The following is a 13,956-nucleotide window of genomic DNA, read 5'->3' on the forward strand; positions in this document are numbered from 1 at the left end:
TTTTAAAAAGGTGGATTTTGAGTTTCTTTGCCTTCACACTGTCATTTCCTAATCATCATCTGGAGTTTACAATCTCTAACTAATGAATTATTCTGGACAACAGGTGTAAATGTATATATGTATGTGTGTGCATTTTAATTTGATTAATTATTGAGTAATTTCATGTTTACTGAGCTAGAAAGGAATAGCTATTTTCTTTAGAATTCTAAAACATAAAATAGATCATTTATTCCTCCTTTGAGTCAATTTTTGAACTTTGTTAACTCTTCTAGACTGTACTATTTCTTTAGCACAATTTGAGTTTTGCTGACAGGTTCCCTTTTCACACATTTTATCACAGGGTTTGAACCATTCTTTCTTCCATCCTTTCAGCTTTATTGCCTCAGCTTTGAGTTAGCTGTTTTACTTAGAGATCTTGAGTTCTTGACGTAGACTTGGTATCTGGAGAATTTGAAGATGCATGTTTCATCGTGACTAATGCATAGTGGTTACTTTGGGAAAACCTTGCAAAGGGAATATATCACTTGCTTGTTAAAGCAGGAAGGAGGTCATAATCTATATAATTTCACCTCTAGAGAACTGAAAGGAGTTTTAGTAAAAGCAAATTGTACTTTATGAATAAATCAACTCTTAAATACATTTTTCCAGTAATCCTTCTTTTTGTTCCCTTCGGGATAATTATTTGTAGATACATTTCACAGTCCTGAATCACAGGGGAGTGTTTTTAATGCCCAAATAGTTGAGGCTTCAGGATTGTTGATACAAGTGTGATCTGTTCCATTTGCTAGAAAGTGAGTTTATACTCTGTTCTCATTTTTTTCTAGTTACACTGCTTCAGGTTGTGGTGTCTTTCCACAAATAATGTTGGCTCTGAGAACACTAGATTTCGTATTTGAAGAAGACGCTCAGCATCTGAAAAGAAGCCAGCTGTAGCCCTGCAATAGATACTGCCTAACCAGTTCCTCATTAGATGAGCGCTCACTGCAGAAAGAGTAAAAGCAGATATCCTTATCCGTTGGGTACAGAGGGTCTCCTGCTGCTTTTATTATTCAACTCTTGTGATCCAGCCAGATGCTTACTCAGTTTCTCCTCTTGAGTTTCAGTTCACTATCAAGTACCCATTCTAGTAGATAGGAGGTGTGTTTCACTGATGGAGAAACAATCCCTGTAGAAGGAAACCATCCCTGTAGAAGCGTCTTGCTTCACTAGAGAGTATGAGGTTCAATGTAAAAGGCCTCAAGATCATCAAAGATGCAAGGAATAAAACTCTATTACCTTTGGGTACTACCTAGTATTTGAAATTCTGTCAGAGCTATTGTTGGATAAAAACAAATGACCAATTTTTCTTCACTGATTTTTATATTAAAATTGAAACTTAGTATTTATTTTGGGGGCATTACTTTTCTTCTAGAAAGTGTCTTATAACTAATCGCATGTCGATCTGAAGATGAACATAGTAGGAAGAGTTTAAGAAGAATGGCAGCCTTGTGCTGATTGCTGATAATGGATAATGATGGAGAAACTTGGGCTGGTGGTGGTCACTTAGTTCAAAATCTTGTTCAAGGTGAGCCTTTTACAACTACACAGTTAGGTGGCTGTATGCAGTTGGAAAGAGGATTTTTAAGCTTCCACAGTTTTAGCTTACTTACCAAATATTTTTTTCCCTTGAACTTGTGGCTGGCTTAGAATAAAGGTAAAATTTTGAGTTAATGAAAAGCTAAGTGATTTTTTTTCAAGTACAGCAAAGTTTTGTTTTTATGTGGTTATAACCATAGGCAAAGACAAAAATGTGTTCAGTTTAAAAAGCGAAAATTGTCTGTTACTTTAAGAGTTTTCTTCCTGTAAAAAGATGCATTTAAATAATGGGAGGTATACCAGGGAGGTATATCTCCTTTCTCTTAAGCCTACTATAGAAAAGCAGTCTATGGAAAACTTAGCAAATATTTTATAAAAATCATAAATATAAATATTCTCTAGTTGCCTATTTACCACTTTATAAAACTTGACATTTCCCATTGTAAGTGGTGCAGCTAAAGGAATGTTCTGTGCCCTGTCATTGTTTCCTCTCAGCCTTTTGCTCAGCTCTTTCAAATACGTAACCATTATCTTAATCTAATCATGGTTTTAATTGGCTCTTAGGTTAAAGCAAACACTTCAACTAGACATGGGCTGACAGAATGTTATTAATGGAGACATAAGATGATTACAGTGAGTTAAAGGAAATAGCTTCTGTATTCTGTTCACATTCTTTATCTTGGCATTCAAAGCCTTTCCGTCCACCTTTTCAGCTTCACTAAAGAAATTATTGGTATATCATTCTGACAAATTGGGTTACTTAGCTGTTCCTTAAACTTAATCAGTTATATCTGATTTTGTAATTTGATGCCTAGAATAAGAATGCAATTTACAAATAAGCTATTTGGAGAGGAATTCTTATTCCTAGGGCTTCCCTGGAGGCTCAGATGGTAAAAAAAAAAAAATCTGCTTGCAATGTGGGAGACCTGGATTCGATCCTTGGGTTTGGAAAGATGCCCTGGAGAAGGGAATGGCTATCCACTCCAGTATTCTTGCCTGGAGAAATCCATGACAGTGGGCAAAGAGTCTGACATGACTGAGTGACTAACATTTCATTTCATTTCTTATTACTAAGATAAAATTCCCCTTAACTCCTTAAACTTTTTGCTCTGTTCTCCCTGAGCATCCATGGGGTCAGTCCTAGACCTTTGTCAAAGATCTGGCCCTGATTGCCTTCCTAGTTGCAGAATCTAAGGTCCCAACTTCATACAGAACATGTCCACAAAAATACCCCACTGGTGCCTGAAAATCAGCATTCTTGAGACAGAAGTCAGTATCTTCTAAAGACATTTTTACCCCCTCCTAACTGGGGAATCGTCTCATCAATGCTCATCCCTGAAATCCAGAAATCAACACTCATACCAATTGATACAAAACATACAATTGATACAAAAATTGATGCAGAGCCCTGTTGTCTTTATGTTCTTTGTATTTCCAGTGATTGTCTGTTCTACGTTTCCCATAACCTTTAACCTAAAACCTCACGGCTGATGCCTGACTTCTTACCTCTCTTAACCTGTTCTCTGCACTGCTCTCAAGATTACTTTTCTAAAATATAGGTTGGATTTTACACTTCTGCCCCAAAACTTTTGATATTTTCTATTATCGAGAGCAGCGTTCTTCAGTAGAAATACACTGTAAACTATATATGTAATCTTAAAATTTCTAGTAGCCACATTTTAAAAAGTAAAATGAAATGGATGATGTTAATTTCAGTTACTATGTTTTATTTAACCCAGCATATCTGAAATATATGTTCAGCATGAAACTAAGACATTTTACAGTGTTGGGGGTACTAGGTTTTTGGAATCCAGAATGTATTTTACATTTAACAGCTCGTCTCAATCCAAACTAGCTACATTTCAAACTAAATGACCACATATGGATGGTGGCACCCATATTGGACAGCACAGGTCTATAGCATAAAGCTTAAAGTTCTTGGACTGCAATTTTGGGCCCACCACAACTTTAGCTCCTGTCCTGCATACTTCAACTTCTCTGCCACTCACCCAGGCCCCAGTAGCACCTAATTTGCTGTTGTTTTCCTTTAATTACCCTTCCCTGCCTATGGGAATCTGACTTACCTTCCAGGGCCAGATCTGAATGCCACTTCCTAGTAAAAGCTTGCTCCACTGTCAGTGCCCCATAAGCATCAACCACTTGCTTTTGATTCTTCAGTAGCAGCATTTGTGGGAGCCGTTTGTCTAGTTCTGTGAGTGAGTGGTCTAGCTGCCCACTAGAAGGTGAGCTTCCCAGAGGCAGGGTGCACCTCCCTCAACCTCTGTTTCCTACCGTTCACTGTAGCTGTTTGCTCCTAGGGATATTCTTCTCCTTTGTTGCTTGGTATCTTCGAGATTAAAGCAGTCTCTCTTTTAACAGTTGTTTGCTTCAATGAAATTTCCTTTTATATATGGATCAGTTCCACTATTTAGTTGGAAGTGTTCTCTCTGTGGATTGAAGCTTTTGCTTATGCAAGAGAGGAAATACTCGTTTTCTTGTAGAAATAACTGCCTAATATGAATAAACTAGGTTTCAAATGTAGGTTACTCTGTTTTTAGCCTGGTTGTAATCCCAAATGCAACTCTTTCTGTTATATAAGTTGTTCTGTGTAAGTAAACTTTGTATGTGTACTAAGACTTTTCCCCCAAAGATTTATTGAAAAGTTTACATGCTTTTTGAATCCCCTTTTCCCCTAACAAGATTTGCAAATTGAGTTTTGCCTGGGTTCTTTTTCCCATATAAAAGCAAACAGGTGCCTGAAAGGTTATGCTCTATTCTGGGAGAAATCTGATTAATGTTGAGGGGCTGTGCCAGGTCAGACTCTGTAACCTGTTGACAGATTGTTTAGTGAGTGCCAGGATCAACTCTCAACATTATCTCAGGTTTTAATGGTTTTCTTCTGAAGGGCATTTGTAGATGAAACCAGTTTGTATTTAAAGTTAATTGTGGCTCTCAGATCAGAGACTGGTTAGAAAGAAATTCTTCCTCGAGCAAACAGTGGTTTGAAAAGAATGAATGATTCATCAGATGGAATTGCAAGGATTATAATTGCATTCTATGTTTTAACACAAATTATTGCATTTAAATTGTGGTAAAAATCTTACCCTTGGTGAAGTAAGAATTCCTCAAAAGAAGCTCCCACTAAACTTTTGTAAGAATTTCTAGATAGCCTTACAACTGCCTGAAAAAAATAGCGATACTTCTCACTGGGAGGGTAGACGTCGCCCATCCCTGAAGCTTCTCTTTCCGCCTTCCGCACCCCGTAAGTCTACCTGTGAGTCCTTTTGTTTCACTGGATCCCAAATCCCTGCACTCTGACCGCACTGCCACTGTTTCCTAACTGAGCCACTGAGACTGTCTCCGGACTCATCCCTTTACTGCTTTTGCTCTCCATGTGGCAGGCAGAAGGATCTTTTTTCTTATCATTATTACTGTTTAAATTTTATATAATGGAAAATTTCAAGTATATATCAAAGTAAAAATTTCAAGTATATATCAAAGTAGAAGGATGCGTGTATCTCTCATTCAACTTCAGTTATCGGTTCATGGCCAGCCTTATTTCATCTACTCTACACGTGTGCACGCACGCACGCTAACACACACACACACCCACACACACACCCACACCCCACACACACACACCCCAATAATTTGAAACAAATCACAGACATATCTAATCAACTAATTTGTATTTGCCCTAATTCCCTGGCAGCTAGTGGTTAAGGCTTCGTGCTTCCACTGCAGGGGGCATGCGTTCAATCCCTGGTTGGGATTGAAATTTACCACAAAGCATGGCCAAAGGGGGAGGAAAAAAACATGAAATTTGCCTGTTGGTTGGTCGTAAGAGATGGGAAGGTTTCTGCCGCAAAGTGATAAGTTATTTGTCAACCTCTTTACTGTCTTCCAGCTCTTCTTCCTCTTATTTTTTCAGGATGTGTTCCACTTATGTTTATTAAGTGCCATTACCAGAGAAACAGTTTAATGTGTTCATTTTATGTTAAGTCAGTTTTTCAGAGATGCATATATAAGCACCTTGCTACTTTTGTACCAGATATGTTCTTTGAAGTGTGTAAGTTGAACGTACAAAAAATATGCATATAGGCCATTTACGCTTCAGAAACAAGCTCATAGAAAAAGAAATCAGGTTTGTGGTTACCAGAGGCAGAAATGGGTGAGGGGTAATTGAATGAGGGCAATCAGAAGGTACAAACTTCCAGTTATATTAAATAGTAGGAATGTAGTGTACAATTTAAATTATATGATAAATGTAATTAACACTGCTGTATGTTATATATGAAAGGTGTTAAAAGAGCAAATCTTAAGAGTTTTCATCACAAGGGAAAAAACATTTTTTTCAATTTTGTATATATATGAGATAATGGGCTTCCCAGATGGCTCAGTGGGTAAGAAATCTGCCTGCAGTTCAGGAGACACAGGAGATGTGGGTTCAGTCCCTGGGTCGGGAAGATCCCCTGGAGAAGGGAATAACTACCCACTCCAGTATTCTTGCCTGGAGAGTCCCATGGACCTAGGAGCCTTGCTGGTTACAGTCTGTGGGGTTGCAAAGAGTCGGACATGACTGAGCACAAGGCACCCTGGCACATGAGCTGATGGATGCTCACTAAACTTACTGTGAAGTCACTTCATGTTGTATGAAAGTCAGATCATTGTGCTGTACACCTTAAACTTTTATAGTACTATAGGACAATAATATCCCAATAAAACTGGAAGAAAAAATTAAATGTGTATATAAGGAGGGTGTTTCATGCTCAGAAAGCCTTAACAATTATAAATTCCCTAATATTTTTTGTTAATAAAATCAATACATGCTCATTATAAAAATAAAATTTAAATAATACAGAATAGTGTGAGGTAAAAAGCTTAACTTTCCCATTTGTTCACAGTTCACTTTCAGTCTTTTTTATTTCAAAAACAACTATAGATCATTATAATGATATAGAATGATCATTATAGATCATTCCAGAAAAGTTCATTTATTTATGTTCACTTAAAACCTTAATAATATATATATATATCTGACTTTCAGTTTGAATAGCAAACAATTTCAGTTTGTTTGAAATTAGATAGAAATTGATTTTAATGTTGAACAACTAGCTTGATGTTGCAAGGGACTGAGTAGGAGATGGTATGTTGACTTTTATATCTGATTTTTCTTGAGCACTAGTTTCCTCATGATAAAGGAGTCTTAGGCAGACTGAAATCATCAAGAGCTCTGTGGACCCATGAAAACCTCTATACCAGTGCTGTCCAATAGAAATATAATGTGAGCCACATGTGTCATTTAAAATTTCCTAGTGTTTACATTAATTAAAAATTTTAAAAAAGCTTTAAATTTGACATTAATTTTCATAATGTATTGTTTAGCACATTATATCCAAAATATTATTTCAACATTAATAATATAAAAATTAATGAGGTATTTTACTCCTCTTTTCATGCTAATACGTTTTCAAAAAGTCCAGTGTGTGTTTTATACTTAGAGCATTTCTCAGTTTGCATCAATCAATCCCATTTCTAGTGCTTACTAGCCACGCACGGTAGTGGCAGTTATTGCTGGGCAGTGTGGCCATGTACAGGATAGTGGTTGTCTCTGAGGGAGGAGCAAAGAGGGTAGGATATATTCTTAATTTTGTTCTCTCTTTCATAATTATTGACCAATATTTGAAGTTAAAAGTTTGCTGCCTTTGGTATTTTTCATGATGGCCAACTGTGGCTCAGTTGTATTCTCACTAGCATCAGCACTTTTTAAGAAAATTGGTTTTCATTCTTATAAAATAAAACAAAGGTTAATAACACAACTACTTATGTACAAAGATGAAAATCCAGCTGAAAACAACCTTTTGGCTGGGAGGCAATGCCACCCTGTGGTGGCTCACATGTTTATTCATCAATGTGTGAAAGATCAGATTCTAAGTAGAGAATGTGTCTTAGGAGTATTAGTGCATAATACATTAAACCTGACTGCTTTTTATTCCGAATTTCACGGTAAATTTATGTGCTGCTGCTGCTGCTAAGTCGCTTCAGTCGTGTCTGAGGCTGTGCAACCCCATAGACGGCAGCCCACCAGGCTCCCCCGTCCGTGGGATTCTCCAGGCAAGAACACTGGAGTGGGTGCCATTGCCTTCTCCAAAATTTATGTACTAGTATGTAATAAAATTAGTAATAGGAAGATGGGGTAAGAATTCCTGAGACGCTGATTAGGACTATTTTTTGAATGTAAAACAAATTTTTTTTTTTTTAAGGGGTTGCAGATGGTGTAGGAGGATGGAGAGACTATGGTGTTGATCCTTCTCAGTTCTCAGGGACTTTAATGCGAACATGTGAACGGTTAGTAAAAGAAGGACGGTTTGTCCCAAGTAATCCCATTGGAATCCTCACCACAAGCTACTGTGAGTTGCTGCAAAATAAAGTACCTTTACTTGGTAAGTACATATCCCGTGTGTTTTCCTCTCTAAAGAACGCCCCCCCCCTCCCCCCCTGGGTGGTTCAGACAGTAAAGAAATCTGCCTGCAATGCTGGAGACCCAGATTTGATCCCTGGGTTGGGAAGATCCTCTGGAGAAGGCAATGGCTGTCCACTCCAGTATTCTTGACAGAGAATCCCATGGACACAGGAGCCTGGTGGGCTTGCAAAGAGTCAGACACAACCGAGCAACTAACATTTAAAGAAACCCAGGAGATGGTTAACAACAAAACCAAGAAAATCACTTACCGGCCCAGCTGTTTGTCCGAGGCTCTTCCTGTTAAACAGTTTGATGGAGAAGCTGTAGGCTACATCAGAATACTTAATACTTCTTGAGATAAATACAGCCACTTTGGAAAACAGTTTAGAATTAAAGAATAAAGTTAAACATGAATAAATAATATGCCCCAAAAGTTCAACTTCTGGGTCTTTACCTTGAACTAGAGAAGCTCTTGCACATCAAGAGATGGGTACAAGAATGTTCATAGTAACCTCATTTATAATAGCAGAAAACTGGGAACAACTTGAAAGTCATTTATTGGAGTAAAATGCATTTTGAAACAGAATGAGTTAAGGTTGCATGCAGTAGTTAGGAACTTGTTGAGAAAGACGACTTTACAGAATACCACCCACCAGTCTGAGTCCATAAATTTCAAATTCAGAAACATAAAACCGTATCGTTTAGGGGTTCTAAAATATAAAAGAAGAAAGAAAAGCAAGTGATTGTATAATTGGGTTAGTGATTCTCTCCCAGGGAGGAAGAAAGGGGATTGAGGTCCCACATGTAAAGCTCAGTTGATTACTTGTGGGGAGTTCAGGTTGCAGATAGACTGCCCAGTTGCTCACAGTTAGCAGTTACATTTGTCTGTATAGACCCCCGTTACTCTTGTATTGGAAAATACACAAATACGTAGTGTTTGTTTATATGGCATGCCAATGAAGCATCCTTTGGCCAAGCTTCTCCATTTGTTTGTTAAATGGTTTCTTGAGCACTTACCCAGCCTTCTAAGCAGGCTTTCAGAAAGGGTTTTATTAAGTTTCTGCTAATTGCCAGCATCTTTCTGGTTACTAGAAGGCCCCCTCCCAGTCACCAGATACATTTAAAATCAGCCTTCTCTTTTCAGTGTTAATGGAGATCTCCATTTTTGTAGAATTTTACCTTCAATTTGAAACATTTGTAAGAAGGGGTTGTTTCCATCATGCTTCTGTCTTCTCTGTGCTGTGATTAACCTGCTTGTTCTCCTTCTAACTGAAGAGAAATCTTGTCTTGAGGTTTCAATATACTACTTTATCTTAATCTGCTATTTTGGACTTGCAATCTTGAACTTCCCTGATATCTTGAAACATCCTAGATTCTATTTCTAGCACCTCTCTGTCAACTTGCCGTATGACTTCAGGCAAACCCCCTAACCTCTGACCCCCTTATTTCATGTTAACTAGATAAATCTTTTTTTTGTGAAAAGCAGTGATTTAAAGCTTCTTACAGTACTCAGAAACGTCTTAAAGGAAAATAAGACACATTGCAGGGTACCACCTAACAGAGAGTCTGTAGACACAATACCAGGGGCCTGACTCCTATACATTCCTGTCAGTCTTCTGCCAGTACCACTCCAGCCCCAACCCTGCAGTGCATGTACTAAATTATTGTGACTTGGAATAAACTGTTACAACCTGTAACAATTATCCTCATTTTGTGCTTTGAAAGCTTTGTTTTTTGCTGAGTTTCTTCCTTATAATTGCTTTTTCCCCTATTCACCTTCATGTAACTGGAGATCTTAGTAGAATAAGTTTAAGGATATAAAAGAGGTTTTTTTTACATTGAATGTTATAATTAGCCACTTTCTCCTAAAAGACACTTTGAAATATTCCTTTGTTACTATGTTTGACAACATACATAATTCTCTCTTACCTTATCTACATATCTCTAAGCTGTTTGTAACTAAAACCAAAGCATATTTTGGCAAAGGCGGGCTGCTGAGTTTTACTGAACCTCAGCTGTAATTATAAATAATAACTTTATAAGATTAGGTAATCTTTTAAAAAAAATCTTACAACTTTGAAAAAGCATAATTCCGGTATAAAGGGCGAGCTGATAGCTGTAACCACTAATTTCTTGAGAATTTCTAGCTGCTTTCAGATCTGGATTGGCATCACAGGCTTATTGTTGACATATATTATTTCCTCAGAAACCCTTAAGTGGATTTAGGTCTTATGAAACCAAGAAATCTTTATCTTAAGAAATTGAGGGGTTAATCCTTGTAAGGTTATCCCTGTCTTCCTTTGCTGCCCCAAATGCTTAACTGTAGTTTACAGAGTAAGGGCCATTTTATCATGAGGGATATGCTTGGGGACCTGTCTGGATTGCTCATCTGAATATTCAGCATGGTTCTTAGCACTCTTTTTTCTTCTTTGCCTGTTTGTTCTTCATCAAACATGTAAGGATGAACTCTTCCCCATGTTAGACTGTCAGGGTCTGAGCCGCTGTAGTCTTCAGTAATTTGAAGAGGCCCAGATGATTGTGTAAGGCTGTGCTTTGGCACTGCTTTGCATGTTAAAGCTCTGTCTGTCACTCATTTTGATTCTAACCATTTTGATTCTCACACAGCAGGTGACTGCCACAAGGGTAGCAAAATGATAGCCTAGGTTTGTCAGTGAGTAATAATGAGTCAACATGAGTCCTTCCTGCAGCATCATCTTCAGGACTGCTTCTCATCTGTCATTTTTTGGTTCTCAGTTGAATTAATCCCATCAGCTTTCAGAAGATCTTTTGTGTGGTGGTTCTGTTAATGATGTAAATGATTGGATTTTTTGTGCATTGGGTTAGGAAGGAAGAGTAATTGGTGACTTTAGCACTAATGTAAGCTATAGAACAGGTTCTCAGACAGCATGACCAGTTAGTTACAATACTTCTGTTTTTCTTTTCTTTGACATTTGTAGGGATTGGATAATTTAGCATGATTGTGTCAGATTTACACCCGTGCATATACTGTAGATAACAAGGAAGCAGAATTTCTGAACATTACAGTGACACAAATGCTTATATTAAGTGTTTTAAGTTGTTACACTTAATTTTCATTAAGGAAACAGTAACAATTTAAATTACTTATAATCCATTAAGAAACTGTTAATTTTTTTACTGATTATGCTTTCTGACCTTTTTTCTTTTAATTGAATCTACTGTGTGCTCATAGTAGCCCCAATGAGGTAGATTTGTAGGTACTTTTATTCCCCATTTTGTTAGGAAGAAACTGAGGGCTAGAGAGAATAAGTGGTTTGCCCATGGCCACATCACATGGCTAGAAAATGATAGAGCACTGGGATTTAACACAGCTGGTTCCACAGCCTGTTTATTTTCTTCTTTTTGCCCTTTGTCATTTTAGCAGGTTAGCTTTTGCCTACATATTGTGCTTTTTAAAAAAAGATTACAGTAAATATCAGTTTCTGATGTACATTTTGTTACATTTGGTATCACTTTTTAAAGGTATCTTTAATACGAGCTTATAATCTACTTGTTTCACTTATCTTTCATTTTCAAATATATTTCTCTCACACAATGTTAGTTGCTGTCAAATAGCCAGCTAACACTTATTATTTGTTGTAAGTCTTTGACATGATTTAACTCATTTTATCTTACAACTCTCTGAGGTAGTTACTGTTATCCCTGTTTTTATAGATGAGGAAACTAAGGCACAGACAGGTTACATAATTTGTCCCAAGTCACACAGCTAGTAAGTGGCAGGGCTAGCGTTAAGATGTAGGCAGGCTGTCTCTAGAGTCTGTATTCCTAAGTATTATGTGATAGTGCATAGCCTTCCATTGTATGGATGAGCTGTAATTTATATAACCAACCCCTTAATTTTAGATGTTGAGGTTGTTTCCAGTTCTTTGTGATCTTATACAGTGTTTTGTACTTAAGTCTCGTTTGCATCTCTATTTTCTTATCATAAATCTTCACAAATGGAATTGCTAGGTCAAAGGATATGTACATTTTTCAGGGCAGTATTGCCCTTTAGAAAGATTTATTTAAGTTTTACTCTCATCACCACGGAATGAGAGTGACCATGTTCCCTATACTAGTGAAGTGATCATTAAAAAAAATATATATTTACAGACCATTTACATGGTTGTTGAACTTCTTATTTTTTCAGTTTTGCCATTTTCTGTAGGTATAGGTTGAAATTTTAGCATTTGAAAGCAACCTCACTAACTGTATTACCAACTTCAGGCTGAGAAAGGTCCTATGAGCTTTGTGCTACAAAGGTACACAGAAGCTTTTGCTTGGAATGTTCCCTCTAAGTGTTAGTAGTTTCTGTAAAGTGAACAGGTTGATTCCCCACCCATGAAACTTGGTCTTGTTACTCCATAGTGAGTCTGCAATAAAAGTTTTTCATAACCTAAACAGATGGAAATCCCGTTAAAAATTGAAGTTATGTGCCCTGTCTTAAATGTTAGTGAATTTCACAGGGAAGGCTTTCTGCCAGTGACTAATGAAAAATGTCATGGAAACGTGACATTCTCATTTTGGCATTTAAGTATTAAAACTTAATATCTCGACAACATCCTTTTGAAAACTTGGCATAGATTATATGGCACTACTGAAATGAAATAATGTGGTTAAATACCAGCCATTTTTATTATTTCTTATCTCCACAAGTGGAAGAAACCAGATCATCCGCGGCCCACTTTGTATGTCTAGTATAAATCCCCTTTTCTCTCCCCATCGTGTTGATCATGATCAGGTTACTACTGACATGGGTATGGAGCTGTAACTAAGAAAGGACCTGTTTAGGCAAAGGAGGTTCACATTATGGTATGTTGCTCCTCAGGATGATACGATAAAAATGTGTATGCAGAGATAGTCTGGGAAGAGAAAATAAATGGACATTGTTTTTGTTTCTAGGTAGCAGTACTGCCTGCATTGTGGTGCTGGACAGAACTAGCCACCGCTTACACACAGCAAACCTGGGTGACTCAGGCTTTCTGGTTGTCAGGGGTGGGGAAGTTGTGCACCGATCAGATGAGCAGCAGCATTACTTCAACACTCCATTCCAGCTATCAATCGCGCCCCCCGAAGCCGAGGGAGTTGTCTTGAGTGACAGGTAATCTCTCCTCTCTCACCAACAGGTTCCCTCCCATTCCCCTTAACTAAGCTGTTGAAGATGGGCATTTTTCATTCTCACATGAGAAGAGAAGACACATTGGAGACCTTTTAGTCTGACATTGAAAGATATTCTGCTTGAACTTGATTTCCAGCCAAGTTGAACTCTGATAAACACCTAGTATTTTGACCTGACTGTGAAAATATATTTCAAGCTTATAGAATATCAGTTTCATACCAAGACCACATGGCACATACAGTTGTATTTGTTAAGCAGTGCTGGAGAAGTGAGTCATTGTTCATGTGTGCCGTCCCATATGCAAGATTTTGCATATGTTATTAGGGAAGAATGCAAATAGACATCTGCTTTATTTATCAGAATAACTTCCTGATTCTCAGAGCTGCCTATAATGTGCATCAAATGGAACTTGCAGTGCTTACAGAACTTGTCAGGCAAAGTTAACTTGCAGGAAATGGACTTAAAGGTGGTCTTAGGAATGTTCTGTGATGGTGCTCTTGAGATGTGTGCTTTTTTTTCTTCCAACACCTTCTCAGTTCATTTTAAACTGTCAAGACCTTTCTAGGACAATCAGTACTTTTTTGAATCAACTTTTTAGTTTATCTTTTCTCAGCTCAGAGTACAGAGTAATACTAACACAGTCTCAGATTTCACTGCCTTTAACAACCTTATAGGGTTTGACACAAACATTGTTGGCAATTCATAAACGTGGTAAAATGGGTAATGAACCTGTTTTAAAAGTAGAAGCATCCTAGCAAGTACAGATTATCTCTACTTAATA

The 13,956-nt window shown here is 37.5% G+C and overlaps 1 protein-coding gene across 1 annotated transcript in view; it reads left to right on the top strand.

The window, feature by feature from the left end:
* The window catches only part of PPTC7 (protein phosphatase targeting COQ7), a 38,958-nt gene that overhangs the window by 15,862 nt on the left and 9,140 nt on the right, over positions 1 to 13,956 (top strand). The window contains exons 2-3 of the mRNA XM_020890017.2: positions 7,839 to 8,018; positions 12,959 to 13,157. Of these exons, the coding sequence (XP_020745676.1) occupies positions 7,839 to 8,018; positions 12,959 to 13,157 (379 nt within the window). The remainder of the gene's footprint in view (positions 1 to 7,838; positions 8,019 to 12,958; positions 13,158 to 13,956) is intronic.

This window comes from Odocoileus virginianus, chromosome 12 (assembly GCF_023699985.2).
Source record: "Odocoileus virginianus isolate 20LAN1187 ecotype Illinois chromosome 12, Ovbor_1.2, whole genome shotgun sequence".
Taxonomy (NCBI): Eukaryota; Metazoa; Chordata; class Mammalia; order Artiodactyla; family Cervidae; genus Odocoileus; species Odocoileus virginianus.